General features: G+C 34.7%; 5 protein-coding genes across 6 annotated transcripts; 2 read left to right on the top strand and 3 right to left on the bottom strand.

Annotated features, from left to right (window-relative positions):
- Positions 1 to 340: 340 nt before the first annotated feature.
- LOC114876256 (thioredoxin domain-containing protein 11) lies at positions 341 to 4,842 on the bottom strand. 2 transcript variants are annotated; one of them, XR_003789347.2, is made up of 11 exons: positions 4,611 to 4,842; positions 4,163 to 4,373; positions 3,866 to 4,096; positions 3,578 to 3,784; positions 3,263 to 3,460; positions 2,756 to 3,195; positions 2,388 to 2,691; positions 2,091 to 2,321; positions 1,804 to 1,997; positions 1,087 to 1,742; positions 341 to 709 (listed from the first exon to the last, which is right to left on the bottom strand). XR_003789347.2 is itself a non-coding variant. In XM_029187507.2 (10 exons), exons 1-10 carry the CDS (start codon positions 4,826 to 4,828, stop codon positions 1,244 to 1,246), a joined length of 2,733 nt encoding a protein of 910 aa, XP_029043340.1. In that variant the 5' UTR covers positions 4,829 to 4,842; the 3' UTR covers positions 341 to 1,243. The 2 variants fall into 2 exon arrangements, 1 of the variants encoding a protein (XP_029043340.1); XM_029187507.2 differs by having other exon boundaries at positions 341 to 1,742.
- Positions 4,843 to 5,332: 490 nt separating this feature from the next.
- Positions 5,333 to 7,197, top strand: LOC114876257 (phosphatidylinositol N-acetylglucosaminyltransferase subunit Q). The gene is made up of 5 exons (XM_029187509.2): positions 5,333 to 6,131; positions 6,196 to 6,476; positions 6,545 to 6,737; positions 6,802 to 6,916; positions 6,988 to 7,197. The coding sequence occupies exons 1-5, from the start codon at positions 5,334 to 5,336 to the stop codon at positions 7,176 to 7,178; spliced, it is 1,578 nt and encodes a 525-aa protein (XP_029043342.2). The 5' UTR covers position 5,333; the 3' UTR covers positions 7,179 to 7,197.
- Positions 7,198 to 7,214: 17 nt separating this feature from the next.
- Positions 7,215 to 7,807, bottom strand: LOC114876255. The gene is made up of 2 exons (XM_029187506.2): positions 7,724 to 7,807; positions 7,215 to 7,592 (listed from the first exon to the last, which is right to left on the bottom strand). Exons 1-2 carry the CDS (start codon positions 7,789 to 7,791, stop codon positions 7,271 to 7,273), a joined length of 390 nt encoding a protein of 129 aa, XP_029043339.1. The 5' UTR covers positions 7,792 to 7,807; the 3' UTR covers positions 7,215 to 7,270.
- A 105-nt stretch (positions 7,808 to 7,912) lies between these two features.
- On the top strand, positions 7,913 to 9,381 carry LOC114876254 (uncharacterized protein C7orf50 homolog). The gene is made up of 4 exons (XM_029187505.2): positions 7,913 to 8,275; positions 8,366 to 8,603; positions 8,679 to 8,862; positions 8,933 to 9,381. The coding sequence occupies exons 1-4, from the start codon at positions 8,107 to 8,109 to the stop codon at positions 9,206 to 9,208; spliced, it is 867 nt and encodes a 288-aa protein (XP_029043338.2). The 5' UTR covers positions 7,913 to 8,106; the 3' UTR covers positions 9,209 to 9,381.
- A 14-nt stretch (positions 9,382 to 9,395) lies between these two features.
- Positions 9,396 to 10,250, bottom strand: LOC114876288 (thioredoxin, mitochondrial). The gene is made up of 3 exons (XM_029187572.2): positions 9,927 to 10,250; positions 9,737 to 9,860; positions 9,396 to 9,664 (listed from the first exon to the last, which is right to left on the bottom strand). Exons 1-3 carry the CDS (start codon positions 10,097 to 10,099, stop codon positions 9,551 to 9,553), a joined length of 411 nt encoding a protein of 136 aa, XP_029043405.1. The 5' UTR covers positions 10,100 to 10,250; the 3' UTR covers positions 9,396 to 9,550.
- Positions 10,251 to 19,930: the final 9,680 nt, after the last annotated feature.

Here is a 19,930-nt window from a genome sequence, read left to right on the forward strand (position 1 = left end):
TGGTAATCCTTTGGCTCAATGTCATCTGTTGATTAGAGATCAATAAACAAATCAATGGAAGAAACAGGTTTCTTATCACGCGTCATTTTACTAAGAATTTCATTACATCGAATAAGTAGCCCAACCCATAAATAAATCAAGCAAATGGGGGGAATGACTAACGCAACATTACGCGACCCATCGTCCACTTTCGGCCCACGCTATTTTATCACATGTTTAATCCGATCTTCTTACGTATAAGGTCGTGATACGGCAATCCATGGATTCTAAATTATGTTACGATTTATTTGATATGTAACATTATAGAATAATCATTTTCTATAATATTATTTACACTATCTTTATATATCAACATACAGCTTTTATTATTACCGTGTATAACAATATTTACACAAATGTACAATTAACACACATTTTAGTAAATGTATGTATCTAAATCACATAACATACAAGGCAAAGGTGTAATACAAAGAAATAAAATTGTTACCTTGCTTTAGGAAGCTATGACATATATCTAGTTGCCTTTAAATCTTACACTTTACAAATCAATTTCTGCAAAATAAAGCTTACCGCATATGTCATTTGTTGTTACTCTATGACTGTGATAGTATGAGTTTCATTTCTCTGTTCTAGGATTAAACATCATGAATATTAATCAGAGATGAGTAATTCTAATGAATGCACACTCCTTGTATAGAATCATGATGTACTGAAAACAAAAAATAGTCTTATCAATAAGCAGTTATCTTTGTTAAAATAACTATAAATATCCTTTTCTTGCAAAATCCTTATAAAAGTTTAAATAAGAAGTTGTAAATGTACACTTTTTACAAGTATATGTAAACTTTTACATTCTTTCATGATTCAGATGCGCATATTTTTCTTTCATATTCATTTAAATCTAACAATATCAAATTAAAACTACATTAGTCAACACAATCGACTATTTTTGAGCAGATCGTGTTTGTTATGAGATATCATAAACGTCTTAAACGTTAATTAGGGAATGTTTTGTACAGATATGATGAATTATCTCTTTTTGCAATGTACAATTACAAAAAAAGCAACACAGAATTATTTACATACATTATGATATCCATTCGTCTGTGACACGTACAACTTAGTTGGACACGTTCGTGTTTGCAAAATAAAAATTTGTATGAGGTATATGCGTTAGTACGAAGTCATAAAAGAACTTAAGTGAAATAACAATTATCATAATACATCTATTGTTAAATTTATATCACAATTCGCTTTTAATTGCTTTTTTCTCAGTAATATTTTGTTGAAGAGGATTTATCGTGCTCTCACCGATATTTATTTTACTATCTATTTCAATTGATCTAATATTTTTGTAATATTTCTTATACTTTTTTCTAATAAGTTTCACTTTATGTTGATCCTTTTTAAGATCATTGGTAGAGCCTAGTATTAAATGTATCTCCTTAATATGTGCTAATTTTAATAATATGACTTTCCTTTTATTCTTAGCACTTCTTCTTCCTATTAAACTACTGTGCCTTATTAATTTTCTATAATCTCGAAGCAATTGTTGAACGATATCTAGACACAGCCAACGAGTTCGTGCAATGCATACATCTGGAATCTCACCAGCTCCAGAATGACAAATATTTACAAGCGCTTCGACGTGCGAATCTTCATCCAAATTCGCTAAGACAAAATTAACGAGATTGGATATCGTGATTGGTAGAGAAAACGGATACACCGTGCTATCCTCTTTTCTGAAATAATGACGATGAATATCTATTATACTGCCACGATAATCGGTGCACTTTTAATTACCTTTTGGCAGGGAAAAAAAGAATGGATGGGAATCGATTCATATTATATTCCCATGGTAAATCGTTGTTATCACCATCAACTCTAACGAATAAAAGATGATCCATTTCGCGCAAGTAATGAGCTACTGTTAAGTATACATAAAATATCGCGCTACAAAATGCACAATAAGGAGAATAGTACATCACAACCACATCCTGTGAAATAAAAAAAAAACATTAAATTTAATATACTCCTTAGAGTATCATTTTTCAAACTGTAACAACATTTTCCTTCGTCTATTCGTTTACCTTTGATAGATCTAAAACAGTATTTAAAAAAGTTTCGGTCGTTAACTCTGTTATACATATACTTCGTGTATTTTTTGTTTCACAATTAATTTTGGTTTCAAACTTTTGCAAAAACCGCCTCGAGTTATTAGAACGTAGCGTCCGTTGTAAAAAACCTTGAGTATAATTATTTATAAACTGTATAAGATTATATCGATTAAAGTCGTCGTGCATGACATATTGACTCTCGTGCTAAAAAAATGATTACATATTAATATATTTAACAACATGGAAATAAATTACGATGCTTCAACTTACAGCAGCGTCTACTATTACAACAGCAGTCTTATCTTTTTTCCTTAAAATATTCATTCCGAGGCTCTCAGCGAAGTAGAAATAGTACAAGCTATCGATCGCTATTAGTGCCAGTGTTTTATTAATCTTACAAACTGACTCTGTTAAATTTATATTTGGATGGTCGAAAGAATCTCGTGGAAATGCAGGTGGGTGATACTTATTTCCTGCTATCCACTTTTTACAGTCTGATTTTAAGTACGCCTGTTTTACGTTATTCGAGGATTGTACGTCATCTTCATTCGAAGTGAACGTTTTGTACTTTTGGCTGAAATGAAATAATATATTGATTAATAAAATAATTTGCGGATTAATTTATTTCAAATGTATACCTTTTAGATTGGAATCCTTTTTCATATTTTACTGCTTCGTAACCCTTATTGCAACAAATTTCATATTTTTCTTGTAGACTTCCCATAGAGGAAATTTTAAAAATATCTGTACCTTTACACACGTGATCAAGTTTGTCAGAACCAAGTTTACAAACAGACACATCCTTTTCGGCATTGTTTAATATATTTTTTTTACAAAATGAACATTTATTTATTACAATGTTAGCACAACAGCTTTCGTTGATCCATCGTTGAATAGAAATGCTCACCGTCGTTTTATTCAACTGATCTTTGTTTTCTTTTAATAATTTTGTACATAATTTATTTTTTTCCGAATGCCTAACGATAGCAGTACGCTGTTTGAGACGGAGATTTTCAATTATATCCTTGGCTAAGACATTATCTCCACAATTATAATATTCCAACCCGACTTCTTTCATCTGAAGAATCAATATAATGTTTATTATATGTTTTAACTATTGGATTCGTATTTATATTGCTACACACCAGATTGTAATAGTAATTTTCAGAGTGTAAAGGATTACGAGGCGTGAAGAGGATAAGTACAGGCCCTTCCTTCAAATATGGCGCGAATGTCAGTGCTTTAACTCCAGGAGGTTGTAGCCAAAGAGCTGGTTGATGAGTAGAGCTGATAATCCAATTTAATATGTTTTCGGAAGTCCACTCAGAGTCTTCTGGATAGCTCTACACATTTGAATTCTCAAACTCATTTAACTGTGCTACATATGCAAATGTTTCTGCTTTATGTATTCCATATATTTATACCGCTGCACAGACATAAGAATATCTTCGTGTACTTACTAGAGATTCGTTCCACATGAGTAAATTTGCAGACGGAAATTTATAAACATTATAATCTCTTTCGCTAGATAATGCATTGGTGACAATAGCAAAAACCAATTCCCTATTAGGATCTCTTTCTAAGGCTCTTATAGCAGCCTTATAAAATTCTTTATAACCAGGAGTTTTATCTATTCTAGTGAAATTAAAGTAACCTACCACCACAGCCTGAAATGAAATTAATAGATAATTGATCCCTTTTATCAACAATTGGTTCTGAAAAAGTATGAACAATTTATTAATACTAACATCATAATTTACAAGCAATTCTACCAATTGTTCTTTATGAGTTATCCTAATGACTGGATTCATCACTGCATTAAGAAACCTTGCCATATATGGCCATGTACGTATACCTCTGTACTGTATACCAGAATCTCTTGAAGGGTAAAGCATGAATACCGGGTAACTTTGGATTTTGTTGTACTGAGTCCTACATTCTGAATTTGGGTGCCAGCAATTGATGGCAGCAAAAAATATCTGAAAGTCAACCTTGCTTTAATCTTAAAACATGACATAACAATAGTCTTATAATATTTTTGATACCTGTGTATGATAATATCTAGCAGCTTCTTCAAATTCTTGACGTACTGCTTGACTTTCTGCATCCCATGGAGCATAATACATAACAAAACTAAAATCAGCCTCTGTAACTCTTTCTATCATAGCTTCTAAGTGTCCCTTATAAAAATCCAAGACCACAGAACTCTGGTTAAAGAATGGTTTAGCTAATGGAGGCTTTGACACTTTAGGAGGTCTGCAACAAAAATAATTAACAATTTACTGTTGTACATAAATAATTACAGAAAAGCATAAAATATGAGAGAAATAGAATTATAATAATTACTATTGCAAGTTAACAAATCTTACAATTGCTTTTAATTGACAAAACATCTGTTATCAAGTAAAGAAACATAAAGGCGAATTACAAAATAACGTCACGTCGCATCCTAATGAATTTTAGACCAGAGAATTGACATAACCTGCAACTTACGAATTATGTAGTACAGCCAGGGCGGTAAAAATAATCGCAAGGAAAAAGCAAATATTTTCTCTGGCATATGAAAACATTTTGCTGGCCAATTTCTCTTCTACCGCAGACTTCTGATGCGACCCCTTGGCCACGTCGTTACTTCCTGAATTTGATGCAATCGTGTGCGAGTTATCACCATTTCTCGGTGTGCTTGCTTCGAATTCTTCCTTCTTCAACATTATCCGTAAGAACGAAAAAGGAAATTAAGGAAAAAGATACCGTGCATTACAACTTCATTACACGTTGCTTGTTTATCCGGCTGATGCCAGTCGAAATGCTGCTTATTTAATTAAAAGTAATTAGCCGGGCTTTTCGTGGATTTCTATTGAGCCACCTATATTTTTATAAACCGGAAACAGCTGACCACTTGTCAACATTTCGTAGATGCACTATGCGAGCTTGCACGAACATAAACGGACACATGTTAGTTGACAACGTTCAGAGGATCACAGAGTGTGTTGTAATTTTCAATGAAATTATAATATTCATTTGCAATCGCTCAAACCGTGGAAAACAAAAAGCATTTAGAAGTAGCGAATACTTTTCGTCCACGAAAGACATATTGAGCACCACTGAATATTTGTGCACAGGACTGCAGGATTACAGATGACAGCAGTGCGCACGTGTGTCGAACAAGCACACTAATCATTTCTCCAATGAAACAAATTTGGTTTTCAAAGATACATGATGAAAAGCCTATTAATTTTTTTACCAAACAGACTTTACAAAGAAAAGTCTGGCTACATGTTTGGCAAGGTTGTATACGATGATAATACTGGAATAAAAAAATTTTATGTCATTGGTATATGTAAACTGGATAATTTAGAAACAATAAAATGTGCCAATATAATTGGATATTATTCTGGTACAGATCACAAACGTGGATATGTAGATAAAAAATATTTAGATTGGATTAATATATGTTTACATACCAATGCTTCTCAAGAAGACAATATTTACGATTATGGTTTAAAAGGCATTATTGTAAACAATAAAAAGATTTCAACTTTGCACTGTCATACAGTTATTACAGTGTACGATCAATTAGCCCTTCAGGAAACAGAATTGTTTGCTTACAGAACAGCATCTGGAGATCATTTTTATGAGTTAATGAAAATTATACAGAGTAAACAAGTTGAAAAAGAAATACAAAAGAAAGGGAAACTTACGTATATAAAGGAAACATTGTTAGTCTATCACATGTTCTTATATTTCTATCCAATACTTCTTCTCAGTAAAATAATGAACAAATTATCACCAGTTTTAAAATATTCATTCCTTGGTTTACATGTTAATGGATGGCTGGAAAATGTTAAGTGGATGTTAATAACTGTAATACAAAACAAAAGGTTTACATTGAAAACTGGTAACTATATACTTGCAGTGGTAATAGATATGTTATTAGGAATATTTTTATTGCAATTGTTATTGCACTACCTTGAATATACATCTCCATCTCAAATACTTTTGAATAATGCAGAGGTAAATTGAATAGTACTTTTCTATGATGATTAATATTTCACTGATATTTGTAAATATTTTACAGAAAGTAGTAACATTTTTAAAAGATTTAATACACTGGCTAATGGGTGTGCCAGCTGGTTTGAAATTAAACCATGCTTTAAATAATATGCTGGGAAAATTCTTTTTGTATCATATACATTTATGGTGGACATTTTTAATATTTATGAAACCTGTAATGGACTTTGCTTTTAAAGTATTGGTGTTATTTGGAAAGCTTGGCATCACATTTCAAATAGCAATAGCAGCTGATCTTTTAGCGCTTGTCAGTTTTCATGCTTATTGCATTTATGTATATGCAGCAAGGTAAAAGATCAAATAAATACAAAAGATCCAATGGTATAATTGAAATATTGATCTTATTTGTTTTCTAGGCTTTTTAATATTCAATTAAAAGGTATAATTGCCTTATTTCGACTATTTCTGGGCAAGAAACAGAATCCATTAAGAGAAAGAGTTGATTCCTGCCAATATCAGTCTGATCAACTGTTTGTAGGAACATTATTGTTTACCATTTTATTGTTCCTAATGCCAACAACATGGGTTTATTATACAGTGTTTACCATGGTACATTTCATTTATGTCATTAAATCTTGATCCTAATCAAGAAACTAATGATTGCTTATTGCAGCTTAGGTTGGTGTTAATTGGTTTTGGAGGTCTTTTGACCAGAATGAAATTTTATCTTCAAGTTATGCCTGTATATACGTTTTTTAAATGGTTATTCCACTCATACAATATGTGCAGTAAGTAAAATTCCTTGTTGTTGAACTATTATTGTACATTTTATATGAGTTATCCAATTTATGAACTTCAGGTGTTGTAAATATTAAAGTACACTCACATGGTACAGAGGGACCACTAATATTAATAATGACAGTGGTTGTGGCATCCTGGCATGATACATGGAATAAATGTATACCAGATACAATTACTCGTCATCCTCCTATTGAATGGAAAAAAATGATAAATAATATAATACATGGTGAATTACTATATCCACTATAAATAATTTATTTAAAACTTTTTGTAATCATAGAAATTTTGTACAATAATTCAATAATAACATTAAAACTACACTACATTACATCTCTGTTTATTTATTTTTTCTCTTTCTTTCCATATATTTGCTCCTGAATTTCTATAGGTATGTTTTCCACCATTTTCAGGTCAATATCATTTTCCTCTCTAAGTTGAGTGAAATAGATGTAAAAAATGAACAAACTTATTGCTATAACTGTTGGTTGATACGGTGGTACATCTGAATGGTCGGTAGTTGACCATGCAGCAGGCCATCTTGCTGCTTCAGATGTGGAAAACTTAAGGGGCTTATCAAGCTCATCCAATTCATCATTTTTATCATTTCTACCTGATGTACTGGCTCTACATTTTGAGGTGTAAAATATTCCAGAAACATTATATCTAAAAGAAAAATATTTCATCAGAGCTTGAAACTATTAAAAGGTTAAAGCATAAAAATATTAATGATAACCTTTATAGTATAAAATATTTCAAAATTAAACATAAACAAAGTATTGTATATTTAAATATACCTTCTTTTTAACAATGCTTTTGTACTTTTACTTCGTATTAAAGATGCAATGAATTTATTGTATCCCATCTTTGTTATTAATAAATGATATACGAAACAAATTCACTTGTACCGCTGAAGTTCTATGTGTCAAACTTGGCACGAAGATGCATGTATATATATAAATACATATGTATGTTTTATATTGTGCTCAACAGCTGAAATTTATTTTTAATAAATGAATAATTTAAATCTTTATGAACATAATGTTTTCGATGTTTCTATATTACTTCTTTCAACATTATTGAATCTGTTTTGAAGTGGCTAGAGCAGCGTGCACACTGGTGCACACATGCCAACTATAGTATTTAAATAGTAAAATTAAATATTTTAAATGTATTTTTTATGTTTTTATTAACATATATTAACAACAATAAGAACATTATTTCAAGTGAAAATTTGATATTGCATTTGTATGTACGTAAAATAATGATGAGCACCGATAATACATCAAAATTTGAGGTTAAGCCTTTAAAAAAGCAAAAGCGAATGAAAGAAAAACATAATTCAAAAGGTGAATATATGATAATTTTTGTATTTAATGATTTTTCTTGATTATTTCATTAGATTCAAACCATACCAACTTCTTGTATTGTTTTTACAGACCTTACAAAGGAAATAAGTAACAACACTGATGCATCAGAAAATATTAGTAATAAAATAAAAGTTAATAAAAAACTAAAAGAGACAAAGAAGAAATTAAATAACAGTAATAACTTCAATGATAATCATGAAGAAATTGTTAAATGTAAGGAAGAAAAAAGCAATATTAAAAAGGTAAAAAAGAAAATGAATAGAAATGAACCAGATGATGAAGCAATACCACCAAAGAAAAGATCAAAGTAAATTATCAATCAGTTAGATAGTTATTAATGAAATCATTAGTTCCTTAATTATAAAAATGTTCTCTTCATTAGTATCACATCCAACAATTTAGAAGAAACAGAAGATGCAGAGGAAACTAATGAAACTGATTCAAAGGCTCCAAAGCAACCTTCCAAAAGGCAAATGAAAAAAGAGAAAGCTCAAATAAAAGATAATGAGAAAAGAATAGCTAGTAAAATGGAAGCAATGAAAAAAGGACTTAATTATGTGTTGAAGGTATTTTGTTTTAATTGTGTTTTATTTTTCTCTGTGATGTAAAAAGAAAACCTCAATGTAATATTTTCAGTGGAAACATGCGCGAAGTCAGTGGAAATTTGAGAAACTAAAACAGATTTGGCTTATGGATAATCTGTTGGATGAGACTTCAATCCCAGATGATGTATTTCCTATAGTGTTAGAGTACTTTGAAGGATGTAAAGGAATGGCAAGAGAACAGCTTCTAAAACAAGGTATGGATATCATAAGAAAAATAGAAGAAAATGGAGAAAACAAAGATGAAATTGAATCTGTTGCTTATCAAAGGGCAAGAAAGCTTTTACAAGCTTTACCTACTGAGACATAATTTCATTGAAATTGTAACAAGGCATTGACAAACCATTTCATTTTAATCATTTTTGTAATACATTGTTTACATGTTTTGTATATTTCCCATCTTCCCTACAAACAAAATTTTTTGTTACATACTGAATGTATAGTTGAATATTGTAAATAATTTATAAATCAAATTTACCTGTTTGTTATGTGAGATATTTATTTAACAATTCCTTATATATTAACAATTTATACAATCAAGGATATAATTTACAAAAGAATAGTATTTTTTACTATACACTTATTACCTGATAAGACATTACAAAAGAGTATCATTAACTACATAACAAGATTATAGTTAAAATAGACTACATTATTCTGCATACTTATCTACAAATTGTTTGAGTTTATCTACATCTTGAAGACCAACTATTCTATCTAAAACCTTTCCATCTTTCATTGCAATCAATACTGGAACAGACCCTACCTATAATAATAGAAAAGAAGTAAGTAAAAAAGGATAATAAATAATTAAAAACTAAATAATATATCAATTAACCTCATAATCCAATGCAAGATCACTGTTCTCATCAATGTCAACTTTTGCCAATAAAACTTTTCCTTGTTTTTCTGCAACTACCGATTCTATACGTGGTGTAAGCATGCGGCAAGGATTGCACCATCTATAAGATAAATTACATACAGTAATGATCTTTATTAATTATTGCATAATTGAAATGTTTACGTACGTTGCGAAAAAGTCAATGATCACAGGTACTTTAGAGTTTTTCACACGTTCATTAAAATCTTTTGGATCTTGAACTTTAAAGGTGGTTGAAATTGCTTGTTCCGTAGCCGGTGCATTTGCGAAAGCTCTGCTTCCTAAAGCAGTACGGACAGTTCTAGCGCCGAGTCGAAGCATGTTAATACCTTACGTTATAAATATACGATAATCTATGATATCAAAAATAATATCGTGATAATCACAAATGGATCGTAAAACGTAGTACACAATTCATTCAAACCTAACCCAAATTCCATCAAAGATCACCAGTGACTACAGATCCAACAAGATTGGACTTGGCTTTCAGGGGTCTTAAATTGTGCCTCGAGAACGAGCGTCATCTGCTTTACCCTGGTATAAAAATATGTAGCACTTCACATTGCACTATTATCAGATGAAGGCTTCGTTATTAAACTTTTGGCGGCATCACACGTTAATTACAAATTGATTACAAAATTGAATCGCCCATAAAAATTACTTTCAAATTCGAGCAGTCAAAATCAGCGCAAGACTTGTATTTTAAAAAGACCGCCATAAACCAAAATCTTTAAAATTCGACTGTTTCGCCATCTATTTGAAAACGGCGGAAACTACTCAACAGGTTACCTACCGGGTTTCTGGAACAGGGAACACCAGCGCCATCTATGAGAAAGCGGCTGAAACTAGTTGGTGAGTAGTTTCCGCCATTTTCGAATAGATGGCGCTACTGCCAAATATTAAAGATTTATGGCGGTCTTTTTAAAATACAAGTTTGTCAAGCAATTACTTTCCAACATTATAACGTGAAAAATTAAATTTTCGCGTGTAATTTTTAAAGGTTAATCATTCATATTTTCCACGAAGAAAACATAGTAGTTAGTACTATTAAAAATTTGTTATAAAAATTACAGAATAATATCTTTTCATAACAACTGCAATTGATAATTTGTTGAGAAGTTTGAAACATTTACTTAGAAGCCATAACTTGGATCGTGGATAAACCTTCAGAAACCTTTCGTATCTCAGCAATCATCAAGTCGTTACTCGAATCCAGTTTCTCTGTTTGTAAATCTGTATATCGATTCTATTCTAAATTCTACCATTGTATTCTTCGTTTAAGCGACAATTTATTCTACTGATCTTGACAACTTAAATCGTCCAGTTGTTTTGTCAGTGACCTATTCTCATTTTCGAGGCCTTGTATGTTCGGACCTCGATCGTGTCGTAATCCTTTGACCATGTGTCACGCATCAGAGCACCTAAGGGCAAGATATTGTCTACATCCGGAAACACAGGGCAGCGTTCACGACACATTAAACGCATTATCGACTAAGTCCTGTCTGCAAGCTCTTCGAAGGACTAGTCAATGTAATTTTTATCGTGTATTTAATTACGCTGTTAAAAAAAACCGTGAGCCAACTGTTAGCATTAGAATCGTGACATCTATTTTTATAGTTATCAGTTTAATTTTACGATTGAGGTTTAAAACTACAAATTCCAAAGTCTCAGTGAGGTAGCATATAAATTCCGTGTGTCATGTAATGCAAATTACGTGTTAAGCGTACTGGTAAATATTATTCCTGCAAAATAAAAAATTTATTTTTGGACTGAATTATGAACAATTATTAATCTTTCCACTGTCTGTATGCTTAAGTAATATTGACCAAGGAGAATATGACTAACAAATAATAAATGCATCGTTTATACCTTCCAATGAATAACAGAGAAATCGATTCTTTCCACTTATCCTTTCGCTCCACAGAATAAACATATAATCAATCCATCACGTGGCAATTGTTTGACGAATTAGTTTGCGATATCGATCTCTTTCAATCTATCAACAATACTTAATGTTTTCTATTCACTGTCGTCTATTATTGAATCCGCGATCAATGATGTAATATGATGACGAATACACCGTAGGATATCGTGTGTTTTCCCCTGGCAAACTGCATCGCTGCTTAATCACTGAACTTCATGCTTCTGCCGTGTAATGAACACGGAACACGAAGTTCTCTGGACGGCTTCTAATCGCTCTGATACGTCGTTGAAGAAAGTTGAAGGTAAATTCAGTCGGAAGGATGTAACTGGCAGTAGATGGCAATTAAAAGATCAGTTTTCATTACATTTGAATTAAAATACTTCTCTGACTTTGAGCAAAGAATGATTCATTGCTGCTTCCACTTTTTTTCACAGTTACGTAAAATGAAAATTTGTTACGTAATTCGTTTCTCTCCGACAAGGTTCTCTTACGAAAATAATAGATTTTCTCCATGGGAAAGCTTGTTCTGGGAGCTGGAACAGGACGACGAGAATTCTCACCTCTTCCTAGAATAAAATTAAAGTATACAATGGCACTAAATGTACATATTAATTACACGGTACGATGAATGTATTTAAACTTGAATAATAATCCAAGAGTGATTACTAACCCATTACTAACGAAAACAAAATTTCCCTTACTTAAAAATCCTCGATATTTGCCTCCTTATTCATCTAATTATTTCCATTACAATATGTCTACTTCTATGGAAGTAGGAAGAGCGAATCGATCGACGAGTAGGAAACAAGAATTGAATCGAATGAAACGAAGGAAGTTGCGCAAGAAGCGATGAAGCATCGTCCAGGTATGACACGATCCATTACGCTTAAAGATGGATGGTTTCTTTTCATTTTACGTACTTGTCTTCAAGGTCTCGTTCACCTTGGTCTTCGGACCTTTTCCTCTTTATACAACAATCCTCCTAATCCTAGAAAAATGTTTCTGCAAACAGTCATGCAACACGTACGCTATCTCGCTAAGAGACAGTCACGTTCGCGTGTTTATGAGTTGCGTAAAACTCGACATTGTTTCCTTATACGAACAACACTCGCTCTGGCAAAAATATATAGCCGGCCTCGTTCGAAGTGGACTCACGTAGAGGCAAGGCTACGAAACAATTTTTCCTCGTTTCTTGCCTGTTAAATGTTTGATGCATCAGGATCTCGATGCTCGTCCAAAGCTTCTGTGTCGAGGACTTTCAGACAGCATTCCTGAAAGTTTTACAGTTTCATTTGTAACGTGTACATACGGAGGAAAAATAAAATTTATAATTTAAAACTTGTTCAAGAAGAGTTATGCAGTTAATGTTCACCTTTACCTTACGTTTTTAAAATAACGAAATTAAAATCCCAAGTAAACGCATCTTTCCCCTTTATTTTCCTCGACGATTTTTAAAAGTTCGATCGAAACCTTATCAAAAATCCATTGTCGTTTCACACTGAATTTTTTAGGGGGTTGACAGGAAGCCCTCGACGATGGAATCAGTCGCGAGCATGGATTGAAATATTATTACCGGTCCTCGAATCGACATTTCCTTATTGAATTCGTCTAAACGCAATCTGTCGAAAAGCTTCATGGAAAAAAAGAAAATAGAACGCTGGGGGGTTTTTGAATGAAAGCATGCCTGTAATCGTACGCAACAAGGGTGGCAGGGAATCCAGCTGGATACGACGGCGTACATAGGCTTGGGGTAGGAAAATAATAAAGGGAGAGCCGTTGGTCGGTATGGTAACCGTCGATCTAGGATTTCATCTGGCCGGTATCATGCTGACTAGAATAGGTGACCTACTGCTCTCGAGAAAATACCTTCTAGCTTCTACGTAGACGCGAACAAACATCCAATCTCTGTCTCTTCAATCAAGTTAGATTCATAATTTGCACGTAGGATTTCTATATTGTCTCTTCTTCCCCTTTATTTCGTCCAATATTTTGTCTTTCTAATGTTCCAAGCGACCTGAAACGAATATAAAATAGAATCAGTTAGTCAGATGTTGACGACAGACGTATGGAAGTGAGAGGAAACAAAGTTTGCCAGGGGGATTACACCCCCGTATTGAAACGCGACGATCAATTGGAAAGTAACAAACTTAGAAACGAATGAAAAATTCTTAATTTACTGGTCGCCAGCCTGAAAGGATCCGATTTGTCACCCTAAAACTAGGGTTCACTGAATGTTCGTCGCGTGTTACGCGTTCTCTCGCGAGACATCCTTCGATCTGATTAAACGGTCTGCGTTCCTCGACGAAGCGTGAAAATCTCCGCAAGCCTCGAATCCTCTCTTGCTTTGGGCTCTGAACCGGTAACGATCCAATCGGACAGTCAACACTTTGCTCATTTGGCGTATTATCGTCGGCTAGTTTGTCAGAAACGAACGTTCGTGTTACATGATAGAGAAGAAACTATTAATTACCGGTATACACTTTCAGGACTTTCAATATTTTTAACTCAGGAAAGCAGGTATTGTACTATTTTGTTCCACGAATCAACGGCGATAATCGAGCGAGGCTAATTGCTCGGAAAATGAGTTCAATTGTAAGTGTTTAAACGGTTCGAGCCAAAGGCACCGTTCGTCCCAGTTTCGCCTAATCTTTTTCTCTTTTTTCCCTGCTTCCAGCGCAGCGCAAGTCTTTATGGTCCGCGGCACGAGAACGCCGATCGGAAAAGTTCTAATCGCGTGTGATATTCCGTGCATCATCCTCATCGTACAAACTCTCTAACAACGTCTCGCGGTTACCCTAACGTATCGCTAAAACAGCGTTACGACGAGGTCATCGCATCTGTTTCCACAACGCGTGACACCACGACCCAAATTAGCGTGGAACATTCAGGAAAATACTCGAAGCCTAAAATTGCAACAGACAGAATTTATCACACACTACGTTTTAACTTACCAGACACTACGTCTGGGTAATCGTTTAAAGGAATCCTGGAGAGAAGAGTATATAAAAATCTGCTTACTTTACCTATGGTGGAAGCGAGTCTCCCTTGGGTAAATATTTGAAAATTTCACTCGCAAGGGGCTTTCGCTGATCGCGTGCCTTGCGTGATTCACGCAATCCTTTAACGTTGTTACGTACCAAGAGGGGGTACAAGAGAATCTCATTTCTGCCAAATGTACGATAGTTTATCCATGAAATTAAGAAATTAACGTAGCAATCGTAATACCAAGGATTCCGGAATAAACAAGTATCTCTACCATGATCCAAATATCCTTTCATGGATTTCGTTATCCTAGATTACTAATCCTCAAGTTAGTCCATCGAGGTAAAACTTGCGACCTAGAGATTCCGGGTATCGGTGTCATAGATTGTCTAACTTTGAATTCTATGACGTCTGTCCTGTACAACAGAACTCATTCTTTCTTCTCCGTGGTTTGTCGCCCTTCCTCGGGATAATGAAATTACGCAGCCACGATAAAGAGTAAAGTTTACCTTCTCCGTGGTTACGAGAAGTTCACCGGTTCGAAAACACCGGAAGCTGGTTCGTTAGACGTTGCTTTCGCTCTGGTAAAAATCGTTGCCGCAACGAAATTCACTGGTCGACCATTTCACGCCTCTGGGTTCGTTCGAATCAAAGGTAATCTGGTGTAGCTGAAAACCGGAAGCATCAAAGTGAGCACTTCTCATTCAATTAGCTAACGAACAGCGCAGAGTAAACGGTATTTTTACTACGCTATCCTTCGGTTTAAAAAAAAAAAAAGAAAAAGAGGAACGCTTCTGTGTCACGCCTTCGATTAGAATCTATGAATTAGAAACGATCGCGAGGAGCGGTATTCTTCGATAGCAGGCAGTTCCATTCGAAGAAAGGATCACGCGATGATCGCTCGCACGATATCCATTAGGCAAAAGGTTGGGAACGATAAGAAAGACGATCGTCTTTGTTCATCCAATTTCCATCGTGCATCGTTTTACTTCCTTTCCTAGCCTCGATCCACCGATTGGGAACGTTTTATCGTTCTTTCTGCTCGGACTCCTCCTTTCGTTTCTAATTCACGAACCACCTAACTCTACTCTCGCTACTGTGACGGTTCTATTTTCATCCACAGCGTGGATTTTAGTAGGCCAGTGGGAAACGGATGCTCAGGGCGAGGCCTTTGACTATACGTTACCGGATCGCACGCTTATGCTTGTTCAATCAGACTCGTTATTTCTCGCACCATATTCCATTTCTTTCCTCTGTAATTCGCACGCGATTTGTAGACCAACGTACATTCATCATTTGGACAGTTCGCAGTGAATCATCTTCTGAGAAAATAAAAAAATGGAATTAGTTTTTATATACATACGGTATGAATTTCTTAATGCATGATATACATCGTAATGGATACTCTACTTTATTAAACTTGAAACAAAATGAAAGAAAAAATAGTTATTACCTTGTTAAAGCATGAACACGTTATACCGTGTGAAATTCAAGGTTTATGGCAAAAGTCTGAAAGTAGGTCAAAGAATTATTCAATTACCATAAAACCTTTGTTTCGCTTTTCTTCCATGTTTGGTTTTATAAGAAAACAGAGCAATACTTAGATGTTGTGCCTCCGATAAAAGTCTCTGTGGTTCAGATGTGTTAATAATTTGCTGACCACAATGGGAACAACCTGTTATCGCGGTAAGAGAAAGAAAAACCTAAAACAACAATAATATAATAAATATAATTTTTTCGCATACAATCGAGGTTTCGTCATAGGGATACTAAGTGAAAGCTTTTGTTAACGAAGGTTGCTGCTGATCGTGACCGTGAATATTTCGTGTCCTGAATGCCGAGGAGGCGAGTTAAAGAGGAAACGAGTAACGAATACAAGGAATTAACGAATTACGCATTGTTCGACGCGGCTGAATGGAAAAACAAAGCTGGACCGTCAATGGAAACATAATGAAAAAAGGAAAAGTGTGCCGTGACACGGAATTTTCAACGGTACGAATGCATACAGCGTATCGCAGAGGATGTGAAACTGCGTCGACGTAAAAGCACGACAAGGACGATGATTATTTTCAAGCCTACTCACACCAGAGTATATTTATTCATGACTGTGGGATATGTGGTTAATTAGTCAGGTTGATTTGCAGTATTGCGCAACCTTTGACGCATTAACATCGTTCACTGCCACAGTGAAAATTGCCCGTGTACATATATATATATATATATTGTACGAACAATTATCAAGGATACGATTATCTAATTTCTCAATTTGCCACTTTACGTTGCTAAAAATTTTCATTCCCCTTCCTTTTTCCTTCAGTCGTTCAATTATGTTACATTTGCGATGCCAATCAAGCAATTAACAGCCATCGTTGCATACAAAATTTTCCTCTCAATTTGAACTTGACAATTTCTGTAAGAATCGTTCAATATCATTGGAATTCGTTTATATAATAGAAGAGCAACTAATTAGTAATCATTAGCTACCGCTTAATAACAGAGAATACCTTCGCAATTAATCATGCAACACATTTCAATTCCAATCATCAGCAGAGTCAGCATTCAGGTGTCACTCAGCTGCACGATACAGACAATGATGACTGTTGTTTGCATTATTTGCACGTGCCAATTTGAAAGAAGAATCCGCTGATGCACCTGTAGACACAGAAGACTCGAAACAAGCATCGTGACGATTTGGCAAAGGATCCGCGTGTTCAATCCGCGAAGCAGGTGCGACGGCAAAATCTAGAGAGAATTTGCAACCTGGTTGCGGTTTCCATTTCTCCAAGGTTACCGTCGTGCAGTGTTTAAAACGTAGGCAGACATTGAGAAAATAACGATGATGTTTCGCGTCCACGTTCCCGTCTACATTCTGCGAACGTTTCAGAAGATGACGATAATTTTCCAAGTCCTGTCGAGGAAGTTAACGATCCTCCGTGACATCGATGTCGAAAATATTTCGTTACGTGTTTTAAAGACACCGTTAGTCCAGATAGAAACTTGCTCGTGCATTGCCTAATTAAATAAAACTCGATTGTGTAGGGTGTCAATTATGAGCCAACATTCCTGCACGTCCATTAAGAGTTTCTGGCCGCTGAAAATGGAGTAACATCTACAGGATAACTGTGATCCGATTCGCACCGGCAATATTAATAAATTGCCAATTAGCATAAATCTGTAATTCCGGGTCTCCTCGTTAGTCTACTTCTAATTCCTTCTAAGGTAACGCGATACGCCGTCGTTATTGAAGATCTGCGATTTCCTCTTCTCTGAACAAAGTACGGAGAGCCACAAGTCTGAAATATAATTTTTCATATAACACGAGAATCATCTTAGCTTCTAGCTGCTAAGTGTGCATCGCAGACTTTACATATTCATGTATCAAAATAAAATAAGAAAACAAATTACTTAACGATCAGTACATAATATCTTGGAAAAATAACAGCTACAGAAACGTCTGGTGATGTTAATTCGTGATAAACAGAAGAGCATTCAGTCAGTGTTAAAGAATTCATCTTGAAGAATGGAAGAATTCTATTCGATCCGTTTTAAATTTAAAAAATTATGAATAACAATGATGTAAGTTAGAAACAGGGTAGCTGTGGGTCGTACGGGCGATGACAAGCGTGCTATAACTGTTGACTCACGATTGTATGACGTATAACGTAATGTTATAACAGTAATAAAGTACGTGTGCACTGGCAGTATATCTGTAATAGGTGTCGGTCATTTCGACATCACGGTCATCCAGATGCTTCCAGACGTCTATACGCGATCATTCTTATTCATTGTTTTCCAACCATTATCGTTGACGTTATTCGGTGGCGTTGCTAAGGGTGTTCAACATGCTCCTCGCGTTTCTGCAATTATATAATAGGAACGTTTCACTCGCTATGCGATTAATTAAAAAAAAAAAAAACGATCCTCGCAATAACGCTATCGATCAGTTATTGCAACCTCGTCGAGGACGATTTCACAATCACAGAATTGAATTACGCCCACTGTTAATCGAACGGCGTTAAATGATTGTTTTTCATATTCCATTGGTGTCGAGCGAAAGTTTCATACTCGAGAAAATATTATTCATACCCGCGTCGCTATCTTCAGCAGGGTGTTTATTAACAATAAACGCGACTCATGGTCAGTGATCAACAGCTATCTGGTTTTTATCATCCATTCATTCTGCCTTTCAGCAGAACTATTCTCTTCTCGTCTATCTCTAGTTTATCTGAAACATTATGATAGTAAGTTGCAGTTGTATTTGAAAGTGGAATGAAAATAAAAGTATATCAATTACTGTGGTATACGATACCTCCCATGGTTCTAGCACGTGTTAAAGAATTCCTTCCTCTTGCTGAATCTTTACAGATACTTGAATCATTGCCAAAAGATCGTTCTACTCCTTTCACGACAGCCTGTAGATTTATATTCAAAAATACAAGCCGCGTCGATACAACGTTTTTAGAAGCCGTCGATCGAACATAACAGGATGGGACTATTTTTGAGAATTGCATCAAGCTGCGGATGTGCTCGCAAAAATGAGGCATGACGAAAGCGAAATCCGCTTGCTCATCGCGCTTCCAATTCGTTTCCTCGACATCACAGTTCGCATTTTTACGGTGGGTCCTGTAATAATTTTCTTCTTCAAAGACTGCTTATCTAACCCAGGATAGGTTCACGTGTTCGAGCGATACGTTTTCTATCCTTCAGGAACCTTTGATCGTCGATCATTTTAATAATTATCCTCTTTATACGATAACGATTGCAGAATCTGGTACGATCAAGGTTTCTTCTCGACAAAATACACAGGCATAATCTGTAGATAAAAGTAAGAAAAAAGAATGTTACATAAAGCGAATGTCTTGTCAGATAACCATATCTTACACTTCACAATTTTGCATGAGGAAATGTAAGATAAAAGTTTGTCGGGTACAGAAGAAATATTCTGTAGATGCGAATAAGTATAAAGATGGTACAATATTTTTTCCTTATTCATATCTACAGAATATTTTACAGATAAAACTTAAGGTACTTTGTATGTATGTATGTATCTTGGAAAGATTAATCATACTCTGAATAATACATTATTCTGCAAGAACGTTAGAAATTCCAGAAAGTATGATGGTAACGGAGCCGCAAACCGCATGATGAATATCAGTTGCAGCTGTCATCGAGTGCATTCATTGATCCATTTCGCTTGGTGGAGATCAATGGACCACGAGGCAAGGAAACCGATCGGCACGCGGTCT

This window comes from Osmia bicornis, chromosome 10, assembly GCF_907164935.1.
Source record: "Osmia bicornis bicornis chromosome 10, iOsmBic2.1, whole genome shotgun sequence".
In the NCBI taxonomy this organism is placed as follows: Eukaryota; Metazoa; Arthropoda; class Insecta; order Hymenoptera; family Megachilidae; genus Osmia; species Osmia bicornis.